The sequence below is a fragment of the Aspergillus sydowii genome (assembly GCF_001890705.1).
Source record: "Aspergillus sydowii CBS 593.65 unplaced genomic scaffold ASPSYscaffold_6, whole genome shotgun sequence".
Taxonomy (NCBI): Eukaryota; Fungi; Ascomycota; class Eurotiomycetes; order Eurotiales; family Aspergillaceae; genus Aspergillus; species Aspergillus sydowii.
Window position 1 is genome coordinate 798,323 of NW_024467864.1, and position 25,411 is coordinate 823,733.

The 25,411-nt window shown below is 50.7% G+C and overlaps 10 protein-coding genes across 10 annotated transcripts; 7 read left to right on the plus strand and 3 right to left on the minus strand.

Moving 5' to 3' along the window:
- Nucleotides 1–329: 329 nt before the first annotated feature.
- Nucleotides 330–4,535, plus strand: ASPSYDRAFT_152763 (DNA-directed RNA polymerase; the record flags this gene model as incomplete). Its single annotated transcript, XM_040842226.1, has 2 exons — nt 330–1,124; nt 1,185–4,535. 2 exons carry the CDS (start codon nt 330–332, stop codon nt 4,533–4,535), a joined length of 4,146 nt encoding a protein of 1,381 aa, XP_040701889.1.
- Nucleotides 4,536–5,514: 979 nt separating this feature from the next.
- Nucleotides 5,515–8,443, plus strand: xlnR (putative C6 transcription factor; the record flags this gene model as incomplete). The annotated part of the gene is made up of 3 exons (XM_040849564.1): nt 5,515–5,917; nt 6,003–8,245; nt 8,300–8,443. 3 exons carry the CDS (start codon nt 5,515–5,517, stop codon nt 8,441–8,443), a joined length of 2,790 nt encoding a protein of 929 aa, XP_040701890.1.
- Nucleotides 8,444–8,897: 454 nt separating this feature from the next.
- Nucleotides 8,898–10,330, plus strand: ASPSYDRAFT_46076 (putative pyruvate formate lyase activating enzyme). Its single transcript, XM_040847153.1, has 2 exons — nt 8,898–9,366; nt 9,494–10,330. The coding sequence occupies exons 1-2, from the start codon at nt 8,965–8,967 to the stop codon at nt 10,223–10,225; spliced, it is 1,134 nt and encodes a 377-aa protein (XP_040701891.1). The 5' UTR covers nt 8,898–8,964; the 3' UTR covers nt 10,226–10,330.
- Nucleotides 10,331–10,639: 309 nt separating this feature from the next.
- On the plus strand, nt 10,640–11,825 carry ASPSYDRAFT_90271 (uncharacterized protein; the record flags this gene model as incomplete). Its single annotated transcript, XM_040852309.1, has 6 exons — nt 10,640–10,807; nt 10,869–10,898; nt 10,977–11,078; nt 11,135–11,371; nt 11,426–11,458; nt 11,505–11,825. 6 exons carry the CDS (start codon nt 10,640–10,642, stop codon nt 11,823–11,825), a joined length of 891 nt encoding a protein of 296 aa, XP_040701892.1.
- Nucleotides 11,826–12,201: 376 nt separating this feature from the next.
- On the plus strand, nt 12,202–14,891 carry ASPSYDRAFT_152623 (uncharacterized protein; the record flags this gene model as incomplete). Its single annotated transcript, XM_040842210.1, has 4 exons — nt 12,202–13,962; nt 14,008–14,215; nt 14,266–14,334; nt 14,461–14,891. The coding sequence occupies 4 exons, from the start codon at nt 12,202–12,204 to the stop codon at nt 14,889–14,891; spliced, it is 2,469 nt and encodes an 822-aa protein (XP_040701893.1).
- An 857-nt stretch (nt 14,892–15,748) lies between these two features.
- On the minus strand, nt 15,749–17,325 carry ASPSYDRAFT_58627 (uncharacterized protein; the record flags this gene model as incomplete). The annotated part of the gene is made up of 2 exons (XM_040849566.1): nt 15,749–16,157; nt 16,229–17,325. 2 exons carry the CDS (start codon nt 17,323–17,325, stop codon nt 15,749–15,751), a joined length of 1,506 nt encoding a protein of 501 aa, XP_040701894.1.
- A 1,299-nt stretch (nt 17,326–18,624) lies between these two features.
- Nucleotides 18,625–20,304, plus strand: ASPSYDRAFT_46080 (DUF92 domain-containing protein). Its single transcript, XM_040847154.1, has 4 exons — nt 18,625–18,916; nt 18,972–19,198; nt 19,260–19,626; nt 19,685–20,304. The coding sequence occupies exons 1-4, from the start codon at nt 18,731–18,733 to the stop codon at nt 20,003–20,005; spliced, it is 1,101 nt and encodes a 366-aa protein (XP_040701895.1). The 5' UTR covers nt 18,625–18,730; the 3' UTR covers nt 20,006–20,304.
- ASPSYDRAFT_46081 (uncharacterized protein) lies at nt 20,060–20,643 on the minus strand. The gene is made up of 3 exons (XM_040847155.1): nt 20,603–20,643; nt 20,390–20,467; nt 20,060–20,291 (listed from the first exon to the last, which is right to left on the minus strand). The coding sequence occupies exons 1-3, from the start codon at nt 20,609–20,611 to the stop codon at nt 20,139–20,141; spliced, it is 240 nt and encodes a 79-aa protein (XP_040701896.1). The 5' UTR covers nt 20,612–20,643; the 3' UTR covers nt 20,060–20,138.
- A 1,025-nt stretch (nt 20,644–21,668) lies between these two features.
- On the minus strand, nt 21,669–22,898 carry ASPSYDRAFT_46082 (Ldh family oxidoreductase). The gene has a single exon (XM_040847156.1). It carries the CDS (start codon nt 22,798–22,800, stop codon nt 21,730–21,732), a length of 1,071 nt encoding a protein of 356 aa, XP_040701897.1. The 5' UTR covers nt 22,801–22,898; the 3' UTR covers nt 21,669–21,729.
- A 202-nt stretch (nt 22,899–23,100) lies between these two features.
- ASPSYDRAFT_204007 (uncharacterized protein) lies at nt 23,101–24,258 on the plus strand. The gene is made up of 3 exons (XM_040843844.1): nt 23,101–23,195; nt 23,249–23,945; nt 24,003–24,258. The coding sequence occupies exons 1-3, from the start codon at nt 23,141–23,143 to the stop codon at nt 24,169–24,171; spliced, it is 921 nt and encodes a 306-aa protein (XP_040701898.1). The 5' UTR covers nt 23,101–23,140; the 3' UTR covers nt 24,172–24,258.
- Nucleotides 24,259–25,411: the final 1,153 nt, after the last annotated feature.

Below are 25,411 nucleotides of genomic sequence, written 5' to 3' on the forward strand. Positions count from 1 at the left end.
GAGTATTTTTCACTCCGGAGCGAATGTTGCCCGGTCCCTACTTTTGCTTCAACCTTCTCCTCATTCCTCATCAACCCCTACCTCCGTTCTTTTTCGCAGACTTGCTGGAGCGCGAGTTGAGAAAGTCTGCGGGACGTCTTGTCAGTCTGGATTGACAGTCTCCTGCTGAGAGGGTGTTGAGCGTTTTGTCGACCTTGTTCCTGCATTTGCGTCGCATTTAATTCTTCTATCTTTCATTCTCTTGCCTCATTTAATTGCATTATACCTTTTTCCATCTTTAATCACCATTGTATAATATCTTTTTTTTCTTGTTTTATAGCGTCTTCATCATGTTGTCACAACTTGCCCGGCAGCGAAATGTTGTCTCCCAGCTTCGGCTTTTGAAAGGACGCTCACTACTGCAATCATCGGCCAAACTACGCCATCATTCCCAGACAAGTCGTATCAACGCCCTGCAGACATCATCAAACGGTTCTTCCTCAGACACTCGCCGACGTCGATCCTCTTTCCAATCAAGCCGCAATCTTGCCACCGCCGCCGACCCCGTACTGGACCACCAATCTCTCTCTTCAGACCTACAGCCAGAGCAACAATGGAGCTCTCTGTTCCCTCCTATTCCGGAGACCTTTGATGCGTCATCTCTTGTAATTGTGGACGACCAGTTGCAGACAAGTCCCAGGGTCTTCAGAAAGATCAGAGGTGTTGGCGGTGATGAAGATGAAATGATGTCCAACCTGGATTTGTCGCTCAAGGTTGCCCAGTTCGACCGGGCTTCAAACCTCATTAACCGACTCCGGGAATATCACCCTATCGGTTCTCCGGGCTATCTTGACCTGAACAACAGGCTGCTCCAGGCCATGGTCACGCATATTGTTCACACCGGCGACAAATCGCTGGTGCAACAGATGCAGAGATGGTTTGAAGTAGACATGCCTTATGGTGGAGTTGAGGGAGATGCAACGACATATGCGATCATGATTCGGATGGCCTTACGTTCGTTTTACGGGCCCAAGCGGGACCGGGCTGTTCGCCGGTACTGGCAATTCGCGAAACAAGCACATGTTGAGGAAGAATTATTAGCGGTCCCTGTGCTCGAGGAGCGTGAGCTCGGGGAACTCTCCCAGGTTTGTTTTCCTCCCGTTACTTCTATCGTGATAGTTTGGTACTGATTCTCTGTCCGCTAGATTTGCGCTGCCGATCTTAGACAAGTTGCTATTGATAGCATGGGCCTGTCAACCGGAGGTATGACGACTGATAATGCGGCCGCGCCAACAGACGCCAAGCCATTCGAGGAAGCGCCAGAAGTTAGACCCGTCCCACAGAAAGGACTTGGTCTTTCATCTTTAAAGGATTCAATTTCGCTATTCTCGAATGACCCCCTCCCCAGAAAAGTTGGTGTCACGGATATTGAAAGCAAGGAGCTATACCAGCAACGCCGGCAACAACAACTTGAAGCGGACGTGATGCAGTCGGCCCTGAATCGTTGGCGGAAAGAGAACGAGACAATCCAGCAGGCAAAGCCCGACGCCAAGATAGGTGGAAAGCATCTATCACCGATCATTACTCGGTGGCATGCGGATCTGGTGTCTAGGATTCAGGAGGAACTGAATTTTATCAAGGAAGCAGAGGCGAACCCCATTGTTACTAACGAGCAAAAGGAACGATGCGAATATGGCGTTTACCTGCGCACGCTTGAACCCGAAAAACTCGCAGCTTTGACAATTTTGACGACTATGGGTGTTCTCGTTCGCAATGGTTTGGAGAAGGGAATCAAGCTTGCGCCACTTGCAGTCTCCCTTGGACATGATTTCTACGATGAAATGATGTCCGACAAACTCCTGCAGGCCAAGAAAAGGTCCGAGAATAATCTCCAGCGCTTTCAGATGCTTAAGAAAATGCTTGCTGGGCGCAAGGAGAAGGACAGCAGAAACAAGTGGAACCACCTGCTTCGAAACATGGAGAAAGAAGAGCCTGACGTTGTCTGGTCAACGTCTCTCAGGGCGAAGCTTGGAGCTGTTCTTTTGAGCCTCCTTTACGAGGTTGCTAAGGTCCCGGTCGCTGCTGAAACGGACAAGACGACAAAAAGCCAGAAACGGGAGATAACCATGCAACCCGGATTTCAACATTCGTACCAAATCCACTGGGGCAGGCGCAGCGGTTATATTCATGTCCACCCGGAGCTGGTCAAAATAATCACCAGGGAGCCGGTCTCGGATTTGCTGGGTCGTCACTTGCCCATGATCTCCAAACCGAGACAGTGGACAGGTTACAAAGACGGCGCTTACTATCTACACCAGAATCGCATAGTCCGCACCACGCCAGGCGAGGCTTTGCAACCAACGTACGTGAAGGCGGCACTTGAGAACAACGGCCTGGAAAGCATTCGCCAGGGCTTGGACATTCTCGGTGGCACAGGCTGGGTCATCAATCGCGACGTCTTCAATGTTATGCTCGAGGCGTGGAATGGTGGCAAACCTATCGCTGACCTGGCACCGGCCGAGCCGGACTTGCCCCATCCGCCAAAACCATCACCTGAAGAGGGCTACGAAGCTGAGAAGAAGTGGAACATCCTTATGCGCGACATTGAAAACCAAAGAAGCAGTTACCATTCTCAGCGGTGCTTCCAGAACTTCCAACTGGAAGTGGCACGTGCCTATTTGAACGAAACATTCTATCTTCCTCACAATATGGATTTCCGCGGTAGAGCGTATCCACTTCCTCCCTATCTCAACCAGATGGGCGCCGATAACGCACGTGGCCTTCTCCTTTTCAGTGAGGCCAAACCACTAGGTCAAAATGGGCTGAGGTGGTTGAAGATCCAGATTGCAAACCTTTCTGGATTTGACAAAGCTAGCCTCTCTGAGCGTGAACAGTTTGCTATGGACCACCTGGATGATGTGCTTGATTCCGCCAACAATGGCCTCCATGGTCGGCGTTGGTGGTTGAAAGCCGAAGATCCCTGGCAATGTCTGGCTGCTTGCTGTGAGCTCCGAAATGCTCTTCAGCTTCCAAACCCCGCCGACTACGCGTCACGTTTGCCCATTCACCAGGATGGCTCTTGCAACGGTCTACAACATTATGCTGCCCTTGGTGGTGACAAAATCGGTGCACAGCAGGTCAATCTTGAGCCCTCTGATCGCCCATCAGATGTATATTCCGGTGTTGCAGAATTCGTCAAAGAATCTGTTGCTCGAGAAGCGGCACAGGGAAACGCTACTGCTAAGATGCTGGATGGGAGGATTACTCGCAAGGTTGTCAAACAGACAGTCATGACCAACGTTTACGGTGTGACCTTCATAGGTGCCATGAAGCAAGTTCAAAAGCAGCTGGTGGATCACTACCCCGACCTTTCTAGCGAGCAGAAGAGGATCGGTGCCTTGTACATTGCTCGGAAGATTTTCGAAGCCCTTGGTACAATGTTCAACGGTGCCCATGATATCCAATACTGGCTCGGCGACTGTGCCAGTCGCATTACGCAGTCCATCCCCCCAGAACAAATTGAAGCCATAGCCAAGCAGCTTATGTCCCCGAACAAGCGCGGCAGCAAGGGCCTCAGCACGAAGGAGCAAAACAACCCGAACTCACACTTCCGCTCAACAGTTATCTGGACAACGCCTCTGGGCTTGCCTGTTGTGCAGCCGTATCGTTCTCGGGTTTCACGCCGTGTCAACACATTCTTTCAGGGCCTGAACATTGTTGAACGCGACTCCAACTTTGTTGTTTCCAAGCGCAAGCAGCTGCAGGCATTTCCTCCCAACTTTATCCATTCGCTGGATGCCACCCATATGATGTTGTCCGCCTCTGCCTGTCACCAAGCTGGTCTTACGTTCTCCGCTGTGCACGACTCGTTCTGGACCCATGCCTCTGACGTCGACTCGATGAACCAGATTCTCCGTGAGGCATTTGTCAAGATGCATTCTGATGATGTGATCAAGAGGCTGGCATCGGAATTCAACGTGCGGTATGGCCGTAACATGTTCTACGCCAAGGTGCCAGCGGCAAGCAAAGTCGGGAAAGCGGTTACTGCCTTCCGAAAGAGGACCAAGAAGAGAAACTCTCGAATGCATGAACTCTTTGACGAACACAAACGGCAAAAGTTGTTGAGCTCGGACGACCCTGAACTACAGGCTCAAGGTCGTGCGATGGAAACCGCGGCTAGTGTTTTCGAACAGATTGGTGGAACGGACAATGATCTATCCATCAACAACTCTCTCGGTGAAACAGCCGTTGGGCACGTCCCCGAGGATGTGGAGGCCGCGGAAAAGAAACTCGCGGGCCTAGAGACCGACGGATCGGACCCGGCGATCGCCAGTCTTCTCGGAAACGGTTTCCACGGAGACTTGGACTCGAAGGTCGACGTGGCCGAGGAAGGGGCCGAAGCCGAAGAGGGAGTGGAAGCCGAAGCACCAAAGAAAAAGAAGCCGCGCCAGGCTCAGCATGTTTGGCTGTGGCTGCCCCTTCGGTTCCGCGAGGTGCCGAAGAAGGGCGAGTGGGATCTGTCGCGGATCCGCGAGAGCAAATATTTCTTTTCTTAATTGCATATAATCATGGACTGGCGCTTTGGGCAAAAGTACATTAGGGGTGAGCTATAGTGGCGTTTGGATCTGTTTGATATTTTTGTCCGTCGTTAATGGCGGTTATGTACATTATGATATCCGTGTATGAGTACCTGTATATATAAAGACAACTGACAAACTATTCAACGTTATAACCATGTACATTTCTTCTCCTATTCTCCTGGCGAGCATTTCGGTTAAACGGCAGAGACCGAGTCTGGGGTAATTTAGGCAAAACTCGGCTGAAATGACGGGGCTTGCCTGTGCACCAGAAGCACCCTCCGTCCTCTGTGAGTAGTATTGCGGTGCCAAATTACAGGAGGCAACATTATCAAATTAAGTTTTCTGCCCATGCCCTCGTAATTAATTCGCTAGTCACCGACTCGCCACGGGCGTTTAGTCCTCTGGTGAACTCCAGGTTCTGGCTGCCTGAGGCTGCGGCTTCCCCACCTTTTCCGGTCTTCGTTCGGGATTCTTCCTTTTCTCTCCTGAGTTGCATGGCCTGTTCGACTCGCTTCTGCTTCTTCTCAAGTTCCTGAGTCAAACTTGCGGGGATCCTTCCTGTTTTTGGTGACGAGACGCATGGTCTGACATCCTCGTGCTCTTGGCCCGTCTTAAGTTGTACCCTCGACCCCCCATCCTCATCCAGACATCCACTCCTGCGATCTCGGCTCTGGGGTTAGCTTGGATTTCCCTCGTGTGTCCAGCCTTACCCTTGGTCGACTACTCGCAGCCCCCTCTCCCGTTCTTGTGTTCCCGGGCCTCTGTCGGCATTGTCCTGTACCGTTCTCCTCACTCTCCTTGTCCCCTCCACTGGGATCATCAACTTAATCTCTGTCAACCATCGTATCCTGTGATTTTCTCCTCACCTGATCGTTCCACTTTGTCGTCTCCTCGCCAGACACTCGACGACCTGTATCATCACCTCTCATGCGCTCTTGATCCATTCTTCGCGAGGATGTCGACCACCTCGCTCCAGCAGTTCGCCACATCCTTTTCTCCGTTTTCGAACTCGCAGTCGGCCAGAATGACCCAATCTCAGACAGTGGGCCTAGACACACTCGCCGAGGGCTCGCAATACGTACTGGAACAATTGCAGCTGTCTCGAGAGGGTGGCAACGTCGACAACAACGCCTCCGATTCTTTGCGACACTCTCTGTCTAGGCCCAAGGATCAACTCTTCGGCGACGACTCCGCCTACAAACCTTCATCCGTTCGTGACTCGCTCGCCGAAGCCCGGTCCATGATTCGCAAAAGTTCTTCCTCAGGCCCCGTCCGGCGGAGGATCAGTCGAGCTTGTGATCAATGTAACCAGCTCCGGACCAAATGTGACGGCCAGAACCCGTGCGCCCATTGTATAGGTACTTCTGCCCTTTTTTATTTTTATTTTTTTTTTTCTTTCTTCCAGGCCAAAACTGACACGAGTTGCTAACGCTTTCGCCCCAGAATTCGGGTTAACATGCGAATATGCACGTGAACGCAAAAAACGGGGGAAAGCTTCGAAAAAAGATTTGGCTGCGGCGGCAGCTGCTGCAGGGCTCGGACACCAAGGAAATGGTAGCGCAGGCAGGGATATCCCATCGCCTTCTGACAGACGCCTGTCACAGGAAGCCGGTGGCCGATACGATCCCACCCTGGAGACACCGCGTGTTCAATCGCAAATACCTACAAACGGCCTAGCCAGTATTCAGAACACTCAATCAGCGCATTCGCAACCGCCGCTGGGTTCTGCTCTTGATGCATTACACTTGAACCAGTTCACCCATATGAACGAGCACAGTCGCTCCCAGATGCCCCTTTCCGACCTTCGGTCATTGCAGATCCTCCATAATAATCCTCGCTCCCCTCAATCTGCTCTTCCTCCGCACGGTCTAAACGCGGCTTATAACGACAGCGCCTTTTCATTGTTGAACTCCCAGGAGGCGAATTCAACCTCGCTCAACCATTTCCGCCTGGGAAATTCTACAGACAACCAGCCTGCTCACTTCCTTGGCCTTTCACCTCCTGCGCAATCCCCAGGATGGCTTCCGCTACCGTCACCGTCTCCTGCCAATTTCCCTTCGTTTCCTATGGCGTCGTTTTCCGGAACTAGTTTACGGTACCCCGTTCTTCAGCCAGTACTTCCTCATATAGCTTCAATAATCCCCCAGTCCCTTGCGTGCGATCTTCTCGACCTTTATTTCACAAGCCTATCTTCGTCTCATCTTTCTCCCCAGTCTCCGTACGTCGTGGGTTATATCTTCCGGAAGCAATCGTTTCTCCATCCAACCAAACCGCGCGTCTGCTCACCTGGCTTGTTAGCGAGTATGCTCTGGGTAGGGGCGCAAACGAGCGATGCTCCGTTTTTGACTTCCCCGCCATCGGCACGTGGTCGAGTATGCCAGAAGCTTTTAGAATTGACAATCGGGCTTCTGCGTCCATTGATACATGGCCCGGCCCTAGGCGAGGCATCCCCGAATTATGCAGCAAACATGGTTATCAACGGAGTAGCACTCGGTGGTTTTGGAGTGTCGATGGACCAGCTAGGGGCCCAAAGTAGTGCAACAGGCGCGGTGGATGACGTTGCGACGTACGTTCACCTCGCGACGGTTGTGTCCGCCAGCGAATACAAAGCAGCAAGCATGCGATGGTGGACTGCCGCCTGGTCACTGGCCCGGGAGTTGAAACTTGGGCGCGAGCTGCCTCCGAACGCATCTCAGTCGTGTCAAGATGGGGAGCGAGAAAGTGAAGGTGATGACCCGTCGAAGCGGAACCCTTCGTCACTCCTTTCCGCACACGGCCCCGGTAATTCGAATATTAATGTAACGGAAGAGGAACGAGAAGAGCGCCGGCGTCTTTGGTGGCTATTGTACGCAACCGACCGTCATCTGGCATTGTGTTATAACCGGCCGCTCACGCTGCTGGACAAAGAGTGCGCGCAGCTCTTGCAGCCGATGAATGATGATTTATGGCAAGTCGGGGACTTTACGTCGGCCACATACCGCGCAGTTGGCCCGCCGATTGAGTGCTCTGGTCATAGTATGTTTGGCTATTTCTTACCATTGATGACCATCCTTGGAGGCATCATCGACTTGCACCAGGCGAAGGAGCACCCGCGGTACGGGCCTGCTTTCCGCAACGGAACCGAATGGGACCAGCATACCATGGCACTTTCTCAACAGCTTGATGCATACGGTCAGAGCTTGAAAGAGTTTGAAGCCCGTTATACCAACAGTTTGGCTCTTGCAGAAAATGAACCTGTCGAGGGTTCGCACTTGGACCATGTGAGTCCATCGGGCCGTTCGAGTAGTACGGTTGGATCCCGCGTCAACGAGTCAATTGTCCACACTAAGATGGTCGTTGCATATGGGACCCATATAATGCATGTTCTGTACGTCCTTTTGGCTGGGAAATGGGACCCAATCAACCTGTTAGAAGACCACGACATGTGGATTTCATCCGAGTCATTCCTCGCGGCAATGAGCCACGCCGTTGGTGCTGCCGAGGCAGCGGCTGACATCATCGAACACGATCCCGATCTCAGCTTTATGCCATTCTTCTTCGGCATCTACCTTCTACAGGGCAGTTTCTTACTGCTTCTCGCCGCAGATAAGCTGCAAGGTGACGCAAACCCTAGCGTTGTCCGGGCATGCGAGACCATCGTTCGCGCCCACGAGGCTTGTGTTGTGACGCTGAACACCGAATATCAGGTTTGTTTTCTCTAGTTAATACTTACATCCGTTGCATTGGCTGACGACTCCCAGCGAACATTCCGCAAAGTGATGCGCTCGGCTCTTGCCCAGGTTCGCGGTCGTATCCCAGACGACTTTGGCGAGCAGCAGCAGCGCCGACGTGAGGTGCTTTCCCTTTACCGCTGGTCCGGTGATGGCACAGGCCTCGCTCTGTAGGGCCTGGCGATGTCTTTTGACATATATATATATATATATATATCAGGACTCAGATGACTTGACGAGATATGAAGCGGTTAATATGGATGGGCCGATTTAGTACTTGGAGTTGTCGGAGCAGTATTGCTGTCGCCTTTGCCGCGCTCTGGGTTCCTGTGCTCGATGCGACCTTGGCTTGTTTTCATATTATATAGTTTTATATATCTCCCTTTTTGGTTTTGTTTGTGTTGTTGAACATCTGTATAGTATAGCTGCACTCATACCCCATCTTAACTGCAATCTACTTTTATGCATATTATGCATTACTCTTGAAGCCTGCTTGACCAGTAAGAAACGAGTTGATTAGGAATGACGCCACTGCTGAGATAAGCGATAAGGCGATAAGGCGATAAGGACCCTGCATTGAATTATCCGCGGCATCTCCTCATCGCCGAATTCCTTCACTGCCATTAAACAAACCCCCTTCAAATCGCCCCAAGACATGGACAAGATCGATACCCTATAATTCCAACTTCAAAACCATGTCCTTACTCGCCAATATCACAAAACCTCTCCGCCCTCTAACCACCCTTCCCTCCAAACCAACCAGATTCCTCCCCACCACCCCGCGCCGCTATATCGGTATCCCTCCGCAATACCTCCTCGACGAGTACATCCCGCGCTACGCACTGCTGACCTCCATCGACGCCGCAAAAAAACGCAGCAAAGCCTACAGGCACCTATCGAACTGCAATCTGTGTCCGCGCAAATGCGGCGTAAATCGGTTTGAAACAACGGGGATGTGCATGATCGGTGCCGAGACGGCAAAGGTCAATGTCATTGCGCCGCATCGGGGCGAGGAACCTTGTATCCAGGGATTCCATGGTAGTGGGTCGGTTTTCTTCTCCGGGTGTAATCTGCGCTGTGTGTTTTGTCAGAATCATGTATGTCCCCCCGAACAGTTAACAGTTTTTGGTCTGCCGTCGAATGAATATGTGGATGGATTGGTATATTGATGGATGGTTGGATGGATGGATGGTATGCTGACCCCGGATTTTTCTTTTTCTGTAGGATATCGCGCACCAACGAAACGGATTTGATCTCACGCCTGAAGAACTAGCGGACTGGTATCTGAAGCTCCAGAATGTTGGAAACGTGCATAACATTAACCTTGTGACGCCGGAGCATGTGGTGCCGCAGGTTGCGCTGTCGATCCTTGCTGCGCGAGATATGGGGCTTAGTGTCCCTATAATCTACAATACATCCTCGTTCGACTCGCTCGAGTCCTTAGAGCTTCTAGACGGGCTGGTGGATATCTACCTGCCGGATTTCAAAGTGTGGAAATCATCCACGTCGAAGCGGCTGCTTAAGGCGGATGACTATACCGAGACGGCGAAGGAGAGTATCAAGGCTATGCACGACCAGGTTGGGGATCTGGCATTTACGAGCGATGGGATTGCGCAGAAGGGCGTCTTGTTGAGACATCTTGTTATGCCGGGGAAGGAGGACGAGGGGAGGGAGATTATGAAGTGGTTAGCGGAGAATGTGAGTCGGGATTTGTATGTGCATGTCATGGAGCAGTATCATCCTGATGCGCATGTTGGGAAGAAGAGGAGGGTTCCGAGGCGAAAGGCTGCAGGGGAGGAAGGCGGCAGTGCAGAGGGCGAGGTCGAGGAGGTTAGATACGCGGAGATCAACCGGGCTGTCAAGGATGAGGAACTGGGGAGCGTGAAGGATGCAGCTGTTGATGCTGGGCTTTGGAGGTTTGTGGAGGTAAATGAGAAGAGTATGTTCCATCTGTGATCGTGGGTTAGGGCTTGGATGAACCACAGCGCAGGTGAATGTGTGTATATACCCGTGTATGATAAGCATGAGATAGAATTAATCCAATGTTCCTGTTGTTCCAGATAGTTGTCAGATAGCAGTAAGCCATACAGACTGCATTCTGGTGTGCATGTTTATGCGTTTGCCTTTATGCGCATACCTCTATTCCTTGTCCCTATGATGTCGCCTGAACAACACCATGAGCGATTATCACGACTCATACACTCCACGACTAATCCACGACTAAGCAAGTCACCATTGGGCAACACTCAATGCATGACTATTTATATCTCCTTTAACACATCTCTTCCTTGACACCTACTTTCTTTCACCCTTTTCGCTTCATTTACAGACGTATCGCATTACAACAGCTCAACCCCACTACTGACAAAAATGGCTCCCTTCCGTGATGAAGACATCCTTGAACTTGACCAAAACCAGGATATCACAAAAGCATGCAATAAGTGTCGCCGACAGTTTCCTATATCGACCCATTTTGTCAATAAAAAGGGAGGCCCCACCTCGGTGTGTCAGAAGTGCCGGAAGTCATCAAACAACAGCGTATGTTACTTGATGCTGGAGTGGCTCTATATCTGGCTAACATGTTTACTTTGCCTAATAGCATAAACGACGAAGACAGAGGGAGGCTGAAGTATGTTGTGTTCCTGCTTGCTTACCCCGGGGGAATGGTTTATCTGAAGTTGAAGCTAATGTGGCTGTCTGTGATTAGGAGCGGAAGCAGCGGCAGCAACAGCAACAGCAACAGCAACAGCAACAGCAACAGGAGCAACAGCAACGACAGCAGCTGATGGAGCAGAAAATGGTAGTTCAAGTGCGTATAGTCCTTGCCCTAGTCGGAACTCGAGGATGATACTGACAGATGTAAAGTCTCAGTCCATTCAGCAACAGCACCAGCACCAGCAGCAGAATCCTTTTGTGGCCCAGACTCAGAGCGAGAACGCTAGCGGCTATGATATCATGGATGGTCGGTTCAATGCCGATTCACAAAATGCATTCCTTTCATCGTATCACCCAGCACCTGGACACGGGTTGTTCCCCCTCGGTCAGGATCCGGAAGCGCCAATCACTGCAAATGCATCTATGGTGCAAGAGTCTCCATCCCAAGTAGGTTAACACACTCTTGAGACGTTTCGCGTATACTAAACGGTTGTGCTGCAGTCCAGAAATCTCGTCTTTGGCACCTCCTTTGCCGTGGGTACCCTCCCTACGAAGGTGGTTCTTTGGCTAATATTTACAGAACGGTCCGTCCGCCGGTCAGCCCGGTAGGAACCTCCAGAGCAGCTACAGCTCGCATGCTCACGTCAACGGGTATATAAACCATCTGAACAGCCTTTTTGTAGCGAGCAATAACGGCATTCAGACTGAAATGCCAGCCATGGTCCCGAGGATTGCAGCCGACTTGCAGAACCTTCTTGAGGGCGACATCCCCGATTTGGCTTCTGCTATGCTGTTCAGCGAACAGGATAATAGAGTTAGAATGCAGATGTTCATAGACGACCAGTGGCAGGACTACGACGTCGAAACGAGAACCCAGTCTTTCCTGCACAGAGCTGACTAGTTCGGTCCCAGCACAGTGGACATCATGCTTTGGGGAGTCAAGGTTGTTGGCAATTGACGCCGATATGGTATCAGAAGTCGCTTTTGTGTTTTTTGTGCTTTTTATTCAGTTCCGTCTTCTCATGCCATTCACACTTCAGTGGTTGCAACGAGAATGACCTTGAAGTACTTGGGAATAGTACCTACAATAGTAGCAGTTGCCGCGGGTTGTTCCTTCCCCTTTAGTTCGTGGTCTCTCACCCCAAAGCCCGCCTCCTTCCTCCCTCGTCTTCTTCCCCCGTAAGTCTCCCACCAAAGAGTCACTGTCATGCACTACGCCGTGTATGATGACTTGTGTTACTGTTACTCGTATATCCTTACATCGAAGCCACTTCAAGATGTGGCTATATGCGGCTGCTCTCTGGACAATCCCAGCCGTCCTGGGTGCGAGACAGTCTGTATGTCCTCCGCCCTGCACTGCAGACCCCAGAAAGTGGACGCCGTATGAATCCCTCGAGAGCCTGAAGGATTGCCATCATCCAGTGTTGCTCGACATCTCGTCCCATCAATCTCTTGACTCCCCCGAAGCATCGTTCAAAATCCATGCTTGTACCATCGACGAACACCCCGATAACTCTGAGGGCGAAGCAAAACTCTTTAGCAGTCCTGTCGAGCCGTTAGAGTCACCGATAACTGACGCAGATACAACTTCTAGCATCCAAGAGCTCAACTTCCTCCTCCGCCATGTGCAAGCCGTCCTGGCCGATGCCTCGAACCGGGTGACTCGGAGTGTAGTAGGGCATTTCAACACTACAACTGTCGGTATATACAGTGGTGCGGCGATTGATATGTCTACGGCAACGTTTATAATTGAAGGATTCAGGACCAGCGAGGACATCCAAACTCGCAAGGCTGCTGCAATCCAGCTTTGCGGTGACAACCATGACCTTGAGCATACATTTGGGATCGCAGTCGATACGACCGGTGACACGGCGACTATTCAAACGGCTGTTGATTCATGGACTGAAGCCCATTGCGTGGAAAACGACGAGACAATTCTCATCGCCAGGGATCTCGATACTGTTGACGAGCCCATACGAATACAGCCACACGCCCCTAGTACAAAAGGACTCTCAAAAGAGTACTGCAAAATGGAAACGGTCGTGAAGGGAGACACGTGTATCACTCTGGCCGCAAGATGTGGCATTCCTGTGGAAGAGTTTATGAGGAACAATTCTGAAAACGACCAGGATGAGGAGAATAAAGACACTCGGTGCAAGCTTCTACATCCAGGCGACCAGCTCTGTTGCTCTGAGAGAGTAAGAATACCAAAATCCAAACCATTGATGAACAGGGATGGTTCGTGCGCAGCATACGTAACGGAGCCCGACGACACTTGCTTCTTGATTGCCCAGAAACATGGCCTGGAGGAGCCAAAGATCAGTTATTTCAATGACAGAAGAACATGGGGTTGGTCTGGCTGTGATTATATCCACCCTGGGCTCAGGATCTGTTTGAGTGAAGGATATCCACCGCTCCCTGATCCTCGCCCTGACGCAGCTTGCGGTCCAACTGTCCCGGGAACAACAATGCCAATGGATGGCCAACCGCTTGCTGACTTGAACCCATGTCCCTTGAATGCATGCTGCAATATTCTGGGAAACTGTGGGGTGTCCCCTGAGTTCTGCATCAACGAGGAGGGCCCAACCGGAAACCCAGGAACAGCGCCCCCAGACCATAAGGGATGCATCTCGAACTGCGGTATGGAGATACTGGATAACTCGAACGAGCCTGCTCGGTTCCTGAAAATTGGCTACTATGCGTCGTTCAATCTTGACCGGCCTTGTCTCAATCTTCGCGCCCCCCATATCCAAGTCAACGACTACACCCATATTCACTGGGCGTTCGCTAACATCAATAGTGAGTTCAAGCTTGAGATCATTGATCCCCATGAGCAATGGGCAGACTTCCTTGCTCTGGAAGGCGTGAAACGGATTGTCTCCGTTGGTGGCTGGGGGGTTACTATCAGTACAACATTCTACGAAGTGTTCCGCAAAGCCCTAGATCCGGCAAATGTAGACGGATTCATCATCAACATATTGGACTTTGTTGAAGACAATGGCTTGGACGGCGTCGAGTTTGACTGGGAGTATCCGGGGGTAAGTCTCCCTCTCAATGATATTGCCTTTGCTTAACCATCCTAGGCCACAGACCTCCAAAGTACCTACTTTAGCTTGCCTTCGGATGGCGCAAACTACCTCGAGTTCCTCAAGAAGCTCAAAAAGGTATTTCCACATGGCAAGGACATATCCATAGCCGCGCCCGCGTCCTTTTGGTATCTCAGGGGGTTTCCAGTAGCGGAAATGTGGCCGTACGTCGATTATATCATTTATATGACTTATGACTTTCATGGTAAGCGAACGAATCTCAATGTCCACGACTATATGCTCAATCACGAATAGGTCAGTGGGATTACAATGAATTTGTACTGAAGGACTGGTGCAATGGAGGGAACTGTCTACGAAGCCATGGTAAGTTGCAACCCCAAGCAGGAGGCATGTCTAACGGAGTAGTGAACTTGACGGAAACCGAGTATGCCCTCGCAATGAGTACGTATACCACACCATCCTTATAAAGCCATTGGCTTATAGAATTAGTCACGAAAGCTGGAGTCCCAAAGAATAAAGTCGCGGTGGGGGTGGCCAGTTACGGACGTGCCTTTGGCATGAAGGATGCGGATTGCACAGGGCCAGAGTGCAAGTTCGAGGGTCCGCAGACTACAGCACTTCCTGGCAGGTGTACCAGGACCCCAGGGATTATTGCCAATGCAGAAATCGAAGAATTGATAATTCAGGGCGATATCAACGAGTCCTTCTACGATGCGGGCTCAGATTCGAACATCCTGGTGTACAACGACACCCAATGGGTGGCATTTATGAGCCAGAGCACAATGAGGCGCCGAGTGGAGTACTATAGGAGCTTGAAGTTTGCCGGGTACGCAAATTGGGCAGTTGATCTGACACATTGGAGTGGCGATGACCGTGAGCCAGAACCGCAGAGGATAGACTTCAACGTGGAGCAAAGATGACTGTCTGAACAATTGTGTTGAGATTACAGTGCAGCTTAAGCGCTAGTTGGAGTTATGTTTATGCTTTAATAGCAAATACACCCTATCCATACTTAGCCTTAATTTTGTAGACTCGTCGTATGCCCAAAACAAACCCGTTAGGATATCTGTTCAAGGTCTCTGTATGGTAATAGCCTTACCTAGAGTCGACCCTGGGTAGAGTGACCGTCCGGAAATCTCATAAGAGGCCTGAGAGAAGCATATCCCGTATATAAGAAATTGTCATAGTCTGACCCCAGTATCTGTGAATCATCATCTGGCCCAGATAACCAATAAATAGTGATACACTTCTTGGAAATACTCAGCAGATTTGGCTGCACTGAGAAACCGTAGCATGATACCATTTCTCAGGAGATCGTTATCTCCAATTGCACACAATGTATAAAGAAGAGAATAGACAAAACAATCAAATGAGATACAGCCAGTGCCTTCTAGCAAACATATTCTAACCTTAGTCTTTGCCGAAATCGCAAAGAATGAGTGTCGAATTTGCACGCAATGCGCTAGCAGATGTTGCTGGAGGCGATATAAACATCACCGGCCAATTGCTTTAAGACTCTATTATCCTACTCCCAGGGAAGCTAGGACCGGCACACAGGGCCCGCATCAGGGATAGTGAAGCGCGTGATGTCCGCCTTAGGCACCAGTTGGGCTGTCTCTTTGTCTTCCCTCAAGAGACAGCCTGTCCGGTCAAGCATCTCGCAAAGGACAACGCCTGCTCATTCCAGCCGCAAAAATGGCCACGGACAATGCATCTCTCGGTCTCACTGACTGGTCGACCACCGGCACCGCTCTTTGAGAAAGCAATCAATAACCACTTAGCAACCCCCAATTGCAATCCTCTCCTCAGCATCAACGCCTCTGTATTCAAAATACCGATTCCACTCCGGATCCTCGATCAACCCGCACGCAAGCTCCCTCTCAAAGCCAATACTAAACTCGTTCCCCTCGTCCTCACCGGCGAGGGGGTTACTGGTCCGAACAGGATAAACAACCGTCAAACCAGGCGTAACGGTGTCAAACGGAAACCGAAACGCATGAGGCTTGCCGAATCCGAAATCAGCGTCGCACGGCCTCGTGTCCCGCCAGTCTGTCGTGAAGTTGCTCATGGGCGGGAAGCTGTCGGTGCGTAGGAACAGGGCGGGTTTGTCGCGGACGGGGGCGATTGCTGAGAGCGCGATGTCGAGATTCTCTTCGGTGGTGCTGTTTGTGAGTTGTCGGATATACCTACCGTACACAGGGCGTAAGTTACAAGTCTTGGTTAAGGGATACAGTAGTGGGCGCGTGGGCTAACATACCATGCTAGCTTTGACAGCGGTGCTTCAGATATCACCTCTTCCACCGTGAGTTGAGGAACGGGACTCGACGTGCTCAATGCGACAAATACAACATTCCCCTGCATGCGCTCTGGCACGCGCGAATTCCGGAACCGTCGCCGCATATCGACAGCCTCGCCCCAGAGGAGATGATTCTGCTTGGAATCTGGATGGAAGATTTTCGCCCGATGCTTCGACAGCACCCGCCAGATATACGCGGTGTATGCATCGTAGCTTGAGATCCAGGAGCTTCCACCGTTCTTGGGGCTCGCCATTCTCTTCAGTTCAGCCGCTTTGCTTTTGGGGAGGTGAAACAGCAGCCACTGGCAGGGTTTATGATCGGGATGTCTTGACGGCGTCACTGGCCCGTCGACGCGCTGGTCCTCGGGGGGATCCGGCTTTGTAACCCTAGACAGGTCAAGACAGCTCGGATCCCACGGTGGAAGAGAAAGGACCGGTGTTGTCGTTGCTGCATTTTGAGCTTTCCAGATTGCAGCGCAATTATCGGCTAGCTGGTGCAACTCCCCAGCCCATCCCATGATATCATTACAATAGTGGTGGTGGTGCATCATAAAGACCGCGCCGCCGCGGATAAAACTCAGCTTGAAAGCAGACGCCTTGGGGTTACTCGCAGGCTGAGCCTCTGGTTTCTCTCCGTACGTCATGGGGGCCACACTCCACGTGTCGATATCGCCGAGAGCCTGCGAGACGAAATGCCGTTCCTCGAGCTCCTCGAACGTCGGATACTTGCCATCCGCCTCTTCGGGACCGTCAAGCCACTGTACGTGAAACTCGACGGTGCTCTGTTTCTTCTTGTGGAAGCACAGCCCACCTGTACCGTCGGGGTGTTCCTCAAGGACTCCGCACAGCTGGCGGCACTGGCTGAGGGTGACTTGGAGACCGCGCTTGAGCACGGGGATGGTCTTGGGCTTTTCCGCATCTGCGAGCTTGAAGAAGAGCGCGTAGTTGGTGTATACTTGGCCGACGCAGTAGTCTAGTGTGGAGAGCCTGAAGTACTCATCCGGCGGGTCTGATTCCCACCCGGTGGGGCGAAGTTGGTAGATTTCTTGCTTTCCCATTTTAACAGTACGATTGTGAGACGGGAGAGATAGATGATCCGTGAAGCTCGCAAGGAAATGGTTAGGGAAAACCAAGTCTTTAAGTGCGCTGAAACATTAGGCCTCCCGCCGTGGACTAGATACTACATCCAAGCAGTACTAGTGCTTAGCGTGCGGAAATATGATACTTTGCCATTCATATTCAACCCGTTTGAGGTAAAACGGCCGTCTTGGTTTTCTCTATACTAGGTTAAGAACAGCTAGAAGCCCCGCTCTTGCATCAGATTGTGAGTTGATGAAGAATGATCCTTAGTAGTTGCCCCTACCTAACCTTATCAGTACATCCCTGGTTTTACCCTCTTGAAACTGCAATGCAAACTATGCCCTTTTTAAATTAGATCTAGACTCGATATCCCAATCCAGTCTGTCCACTATCGATGACCTTGACGCCGTTAATCATATTAAAGGCCTGATCCCCCATCCCACTAACTTCAGGGCTGCGGGGATGATGATGAACTGCTCACATAGGCTATGAACCTGTCTCTGTCTGTACCATGAGCTTCTTTTTTCAATGATGGTGATGGTCATGGTAATTGGCAAAGTGAATTAGGATACCCGGTTGATAGGGAGGCCTATCTTCCTAAGATCCATAGCTCGCTCCAAGGGACCTCCGCCAAAGTTGCGGCGCGGCATGCTTTTCGCGGAACTCATGGGGATGTTGCTGTGGGTTTTGAACTTACCCGTATCGGCGGCGGAAGCTAGCGGTTGTCGTGAAACGTATGCAAGGCCTATAGCTCGGGGAATCAACCGGCAGGAGGCGACATGCGCATACGCATCCTCCATAAACCGAGTCATCTGCTGCGGCTTGTCTGTTCCGTGGAGGAGCATTATACCGCCACAGTGATGACAGTTATAATAACCGTTGAAATATAGTCAAGGATGCCATGAGCCGCAGTGCGTCGCGGAATCTCGGCGGTATTAAAACGAGAAGCGCACTACTGGTTTATTTCGGCACTGGAAGGGCTTCATTGAGAAGCAAGCCTGCCTTCGGTTTGGACCGTGGCTCAGGACCTGGAAGAAGAGGACAGACTGGAAGTAGGTGAGAAGTAGATGAGAAGGGAAAGAAAGGAACCGGGTTTGGAGGGGGTATGACATTCTTTTATATTGGGTCGCCGTGATTCGAAAGGGAGTTGTAACACGACGGTAGTTAGGGCTTTATTGACCATCTGTATCACATAATATGATTAATATCGGAGGAAGTGACGGAGATAAGCTCCGCTGCGTGCTTAGTGATCCACTCAGATCGCGGGATGGAGCTTCGTCCCCACCAGCTGTCACACCTCAGCTCTTGATTTCATCGCGTTAAATCCCAGCTCGCCATGCTCCTTTCCCCTCCTCTTCACTCAGACTGTGACTGTGACCAGACATGAATCCCTTCCTCTCCGTCCCCATCATCGCGGCCCTCCTTTACCGCGCGTGGTCTCGCAAGTCGCTGACTCCGCTCGGCCTCGCCGCCGCAGCTCTCACAGCTGTCGCGCACGCCTTGAATCCCTGGTCACTGCCGCTGTTCCTGCTTCTTGTTTTCTACGTCGGCGGCACCAAGGCGACGAAGGTACGCATCACCTAATCCCTTGATGTACCACCTTTGCTGACCATACTGTGACTAGGTGAAACATGACATCAAGACCCATCTTACCCTGTCCGCGACCGGTTCTCACGGCGGCGAAGGCGCCCGCACTCACGTCCAGGTTTTCGCAAACTCGATCGTCGCCAGCGTGCTCAGTCTCGTCCATGCGTGGGTTCTAGCGAATAATAGAGCGGTGGATGGTCCGGCGGCGGAATGTTTCTCGAACGGGCGCCATGCAGCCGATCTACTTGTTGTTGGAATTATCGCGTATGTCTCGGCATGGTTTATACCTTCTAGAAGAAAATGTGGGCTAATATGGCGGCTTTAGGAACTACGCTGCGACGGCGGCTGATACGTTCTCGTCTGAACTGGGTATTCTCTCGAAATCTCACCCGCGGCTCATCATCTCGCCTACACTGCGCGTTGTTCCGCCGGGTACAAATGGTGGTGTGACAGGGACGGGTATTCTTGCTGGTTCATTCGGCGCGTTCACAATCGGTCTTACATCAGCTATTCTTCTCCCATTCTGCAGCTCCTTGCTCGAGACTGTGCAGGACCGGGTACTCTGGGTCGTTGCGATGACAGTGTGGGGAACCCTGGGGAGTATCTTGGATAGCGTGCTTGGCGGGTTACTCCAGGCGAGTGTCGTCGACAAGAGAACTGGAAAGATTGTCGAGGGGACGGGAGGCCAGAAGGTAGAAATCGTCCCTTTTCCACCTACTTACGGTTACCATGCTAACGAGGTCACTGCAGGTCCTTATCCATCCGTTCTCAACTAAACCTGGAAACGCAAAGGACATCCTCCCGCCTTCCGGGGGGACGACAGGTGCTCAACTCCGCAATACGGAGGCTGCGGCTAACACCGCCGCCTTCAAGGGGACTAGGGCTACTCGAACATCAGCAGGGACAGACGCAGGCGAGGAGGCGCATCACGAGAGCCGCCGGGTGGAGAGCGGAGCGGACATTTTGGATAACAATGCCGTGAACGTGTTGATGGCGCTGACGATGAGCGTTGGGGCTATGGGAATCGCCAGTTATATCTGGGGTTTACCGATCTCCGAAATATTCGCTTAATTAATGAGATAATCAACATTGAAAAAGAAGAAGAAAATGAAATTGAAATTGAAATTGCACGCTCTCTCCACAACACCACCCATCTCAAATAAACAAGTTAGTCTACGAAAACATGATATGATAGACCAAACACTTATTTCTTAGGAACTTCGACAAACCCCGGAAAGCAATCCTGCAGCGTCTTACTGTGTTTATTCGACGCATGCTCCGTCAAGGCCGGGCCGCGGGTTGTCTTGAGGAAAGTCGACCGGCAAACCATGCACATGATGTCTTTCGCTGCTTCATTCTAGAAAAAAGAAAATAAGGTCATGATTAGAGACACGGAAGCCATAAGCACGGAGTGATGCCGGTATGGCCAGTGGTTAGGTAGTAAAGGATACGTACGGACTTGAGCTGCGACTTTCCAGCGCCCTTGGCGTCTTTGGCGTTGCGCTCGCGCTTGGAGGCGGCCTTTGCTCCCTGGTTTTGATTATTAGTGAGAATGTGAGCTGATGGATGGATGGAGAAGCAAAAGCGGGTAGACCCGATAAGATTGGATGCGTGGGATGGATAAGTAATAGGTAAGTATTAAGTGGGCTGTTGGGGTTAGCAGCTTACGTTTCCCATGGTGGTGGTGTTGTGGGTGGATGGATAAGAAACCGGAGAGAGAGATGAGATGGAATGTGAGGTTGAGATCAGAGCGAGGCTGAACTGCTGAAGTCTTGCTGCGGTCTGGAGATATTTGAGGGGTGAGTTTTTTTTTTTTTCCCCCTCTCTTTTTTTTTTTCCCCCTCTCTTTTTTTTTTTCCCCTCTCTTTTTTTTTTTCCCCTCTCTTTTTTTTTTTCTCTCACTTCTTATCTCGATTTGCCCCTCGGAGCTATCCCGCATTCTGTCTAGTCGAGCCGCCGCGGGAACGTTGGCGTTATTTGTCGGCCTGATGATCACCTGCCAGATTATCAGATGCAAGGGAATTCCTTCATGATTATATTTGATTATTAGACTTTTCGTGCTGGATATATTAGGAGAAACGGACTGTTGTTGTTTAGGATTAGAGGACAGTCACTCATTCAGTAGTTCCAGGTTTCAAAGATGGTCCATATTATCTCATATGGAAGCCAGCCCCAACCTTTGTAGTTAACAACCATCTAAGCTGAATATTTGCATGGAAGCTGTATAATAAACGTATTCAGACTTAAGTCAATACTATCACTCCAGGAATGCCGTCTCCTACAACTCTAATAGAGAGAAGCTGCATGCTAAAGGGGGACCTAGGGTACTTCCTGTCCAAACTTACTATTAATACCTTGGATAATTAGAGCAAGTCCTTATAGCTGACTTTATACAGGCAGCTCTTATCCTAGTATTAAATAAGTATATCTGGGGGACTATTTCAATGGTAGGCAGGGGTATTCTGCTTAGAGATCCATCCACTGCGTAAATTGTGGGCTAGATGGAATGAATGCTTGAGGAAAGATTTTGAGTTTATGTGGTAGTGCTGTATGTGAAGCCATTTGTTTGGCTTATCGGAAAAAATCCCAGTTGATCCACTGGGTCTTTTGATGGCAAGGATAATGGCTGCATTTCTGATTAGTTGCTGTGTCCGACATGTCGTCAACCACAAGAAACCGGGCATCGCTCATTAATGCTTTGGCCGGTAGTGATCAATTGCATCAGAATGGACGTAACAAATTAAGGCGTTTATTTATATATATATTCTCTATCACTATTATCCTTGGCATATAGTTTACGCCGGCAACTCCTTGGAACCGACCAATCGTGCTTCCTCATTCAAAGTCTTGATCTCCTCTTCAACATATGGAATACCAGTCTCTACCCTGGACTCCTGATTTAGCTGCTCAATCTCCCCTGGAAAGTAAACTCGGTCTGTGCCTGGTGCCTTTTCCGATTGTGTGACCCGTCTAAACAGGTAGTCCATTCGATCCCTGAACTCGTCAATAGTCAAGAACATGTCAGGCTTGATAGCAACCATAAGATGACCCACGTCGGACACCTTGGAAGCATCATAGGGCCCAGTAACGTTGCCGGCAAATGCAGCTCCTGATAGAACGCCAGAGAATACGTCCATCATGATAGCCAACGCAGATCCCTTTGGGCCACCCATAGGCAGCATGACTCCCTTGAGTGCAGCAGCGGGGTCATCAGCCGGGTAACCATCCGCGTCAAGTGCCCAGTCTAGAGGGATCTTCTCGGATCGCCGAACAGCCTTGTATAGCTTTCCCCGAGCAGCGGTGGAGGGCGCCATATCCAAGATAAACGGTTTCTCAGCGCCTCCCGGGGCACCGCAGGCTAGTGGCGAGACGCCAACGATCTTCTCCTTCGAGCCCCAGGGCGCCATGGCGGGTGACGAATTGGTAAAAACAAGACTCATCATGCCCTCTCTAGCAGCTTGCAGGGCATAGCACGCGCCCATTCCAAAGTGATTCGAATGTTTGACAGAGGCCATGCCAATTCCGTATGTCTTGGCTGCAGAAACCGCAAAGTCCATGCCGGCAGTGGCTGCAAGGAACCCAAAACTGTTGTTGCCATCGACCATTGCTACCACGGGGCTTTTGGCTTCCACGGAAGGGGACGCCCCAGGGTCCATCACGCCTTCGCGAAGACGCTTCATGTATGACGGTAGTCGGTTGATGCCGTGGGTGTCGACACCACGAAGGTCAGCTTCGACCAGACATCGCGCAATGATCGCAGCATTGTCGGCAGGGACTTTGTTTGCGATGAGGAGGGACTTTGCATACTCCTCTGCTTGCTTGGCAGGGATAAACACCTTGCGGGATTCAACCTCGGTGGATGCCATGTCGAGGTTATTTAAAGATGAGAAAACAAGTGAGATTGTTTATTTTATTTTATTTTATCTTGTTTTTCTGTTTGGCGGTTACCCTGCATAATATATGCGCTGATGTTTCCGCGAGATCATTGGAACGATCCAGGATTGTGAGGTGTAGTTAGACGGAACCACCCGTGCCCGACAGACGGATCCCTCCTACCATCGGACTGAACAAGCTCCGAACGGCGAGAATGAGAAGGGTCAAGCATTATGAACTTTGACAAAACTGTCTCGGCTTCTAGTCTTTTAATGTGAAAGCTGCTCTGCTGTCGCTGATCTCTGCGACCCTCTGTGACTTCCAGCACTCACCATGAAGACGCTCTTTCCACAAGGCGGTTGGGATGTACATCACCACATTTTTGAGCGTGCGATCTAGCCTAGCTACCTTAATAGTTGGCAACTGACATTCTTGCTGCAGCGGAGAGATTCCCCTACTCACCGGACCGCCATCTGACCCCGCCCCCGGCTACAGTCGAGCGATATAACAAATTCAAAGCGAAACTTGGCCTCACCAACTCGGTTCTGACCCATGGGCTCACATATGGTACCGACTGCACTTGTCTCTCTAGCTGTATCTCGGAATTGGGAGCAAATGTCACCCGAGGCATCGGGGTTATTGACCCAAAGACCGTGACCCCTAAGCAGCTTCAGGAGATGCATGATTCTGGTGTACGCGGAATAAGGGTAAATCTCTACCACTACAGCGCCATGCATGATCTGGAGCTGCAAAAAATGGTTTTAAGGGAGCACGCACAGGCAATTAAGAGTCAATTCCCTGCCTGGACCATGGCATTCACCCACTTGCATCCCGAGTTCTGGGCCGAGCTCAAGCCCATTATCACCCAGGAGATTGTACCGCTCGGTGGGCGGATTGTGACGGATCATTTCGCGCTGTTGAAGGGTGCAAGCATGCTTCCGCCCAAGCTCAAGGGAGACATTCTTTTGCAGGAGGGCTTTCAGGATCTCCTTGACTTGGTGCGCGACGGAAGCCTGTATATCAAGATTAGCGCGCCGTATCGTGTTAGCAAGGAGGCACCGGAGTTCAATGACCTCAGACCCCTTGTGCGTGCATTCATTGATGCCAACCCCCAGCAGGTATTGTGGGGGAGTGACTGGTGCGTATTTCAACTATTTCCTCTAAACCTTGACCACCGAGTTCTCAGAGAAAGCAGGCCTCATACCCCGCTAATGAGCGTACGATCCCGCGAGGAGGCACTTACAGAATCTTCATACTTGGAAGTCGACGATTTGGCGTGGTTGAACAGCCTACGGAATTGGCTTTCTGACGATGAATGGCAGCAGGTGATGGTGCTCAATCCAAGACGACTTTATGGAGTCTAGTGACTACACAGGCAGAATGTAGTTGTCTACTTGAATATATATGCCCTTTGGCTTTTGAGCCCTTTTTGGAAATTAAATACAGTGTTGCTGGGATTTTACTTTTATTGCCTGTATAAATACTATATTAGTTTTGTATATTATCTATATTATCGGCAGTCTATCTGGTGACTATTTAGAGATGAGGCCATTTTATTTGTTACATTTAATCCATGGTTTTGGGTTGTAACATAATTCCCTCGCCCAAATAACGGTGTGGGTATATTGCCAGGAAGTTGGAAGGCGATGGCCGGCATGGCGCTCTACGAGGGTGTATCTATGAGATTAGAAACATTTTTTGACAACAAACTCAACGTCATCCGGTGTGAGGGGGAAAGAAAAGTTAAACAAAATTCTAAAGTCCTATTGATCTCAAGGCATGTTCCCCCCTCCTTCGGTGATATGTCCAGACTCTCAAGTCAACGGGTCGTTCCGCGTCCGCGTGCATGACCTTGGAAAGGTGCAACAGGTGCCTTAGCCCTCGAATGCCGGTAACTTCATATAGACAAAGTGTAAAAAACCCCGGGGTTGATCCTTGAAAATTGCATCAAGTTGCATCACCGGTGGAAACTGTCTTCCTATTTTCGAAAAGACTACCCGTGCGAGAGAGAGGCTTCCAAGGTTGATTATTGCCATTGCTCACCATGGGATCGCGTAGTACTCTCCACTCTCAAGTCTCTGTCTTCGAGTGTACTAACAGACTCCGCAGGCCGCACCTTTGTTCAGAATCCAGCTCAACTTGTCAAAGAATAGAGCTCCGCGCAGTTTCTGCTGCAGCCCATCTTGCAGTTTGATGAGAAGACTTCTGTCTTGTACAAGCCATCTCTGAACTACGCTTTGGTGACGGAACTTCAAGTTTCCAAGGAGGAACGTGGCACAGTCGCTTTCCGGAAAGCGTTTGAATGTGCTGTATCTGGTTGCGAGGACACTAGAGATCTGCAGGCCAGATTCGGACGCTCTACCTATATATTGGTAGCCTGTCGGGAGACTTGCGGCGTCTTCCGGATCCGGATGCATGTGGTGTCATTACTGTGCTGTCCGGCATCCAAAAAGCACTTAGCGGTTGATTGTAGATAGTAAACTAGATAATCCCGGCCTCTTCAATGTTTCGCTTACTTCGACACAGTGCCAGGAAGCACACCAAGACTCGTATTACTTGTGGCGGTTTAATTCTGGTTGTATAGCAATTGGTGGGTACAGTGGC

Coding starts and splice junctions, on each gene's coding strand:
- ASPSYDRAFT_204007 (XM_040843844.1), top strand. CDS start 23,141: ATGAAGACGCTCTTTCCACAAGGCGGTTGGGATGTACATCACCACATT. Junction 23,196..23,248: donor ACATCACCACATTTTTGAGC/GTGCGATCTAGC, acceptor TTCTTGCTGCAG/CGGAGAGATTCCCCTACTCA. Junction 23,946..24,002: donor GTATTGTGGGGGAGTGACTG/GTGCGTATTTCA, acceptor CAGAGAAAGCAG/GCCTCATACCCCGCTAATGA.
- ASPSYDRAFT_46081 (XM_040847155.1), bottom strand. Junction 20,292..20,389: donor GAAAGTCGCAGCTCAAGTCC/GTACGTATCCTT, acceptor TCTTTTTTCTAG/AATGAAGCAGCGAAAGACAT.
- ASPSYDRAFT_46080 (XM_040847154.1), top strand. CDS start 18,731: ATGAATCCCTTCCTCTCCGTCCCCATCATCGCGGCCCTCCTTTACCGC. Junction 18,917..18,971: donor GCGGCACCAAGGCGACGAAG/GTACGCATCACC, acceptor TACTGTGACTAG/GTGAAACATGACATCAAGAC. Junction 19,627..19,684: donor AGGGGACGGGAGGCCAGAAG/GTAGAAATCGTC, acceptor AGGTCACTGCAG/GTCCTTATCCATCCGTTCTC.
- ASPSYDRAFT_46076 (XM_040847153.1), top strand. CDS start 8,965: ATGTCCTTACTCGCCAATATCACAAAACCTCTCCGCCCTCTAACCACC. Junction 9,367..9,493: donor GTGTGTTTTGTCAGAATCAT/GTATGTCCCCCC, acceptor CTTTTTCTGTAG/GATATCGCGCACCAACGAAA.
- ASPSYDRAFT_46082 (XM_040847156.1), bottom strand. CDS start 22,800: ATGGCATCCACCGAGGTTGAATCCCGCAAGGTGTTTATCCCTGCCAAG.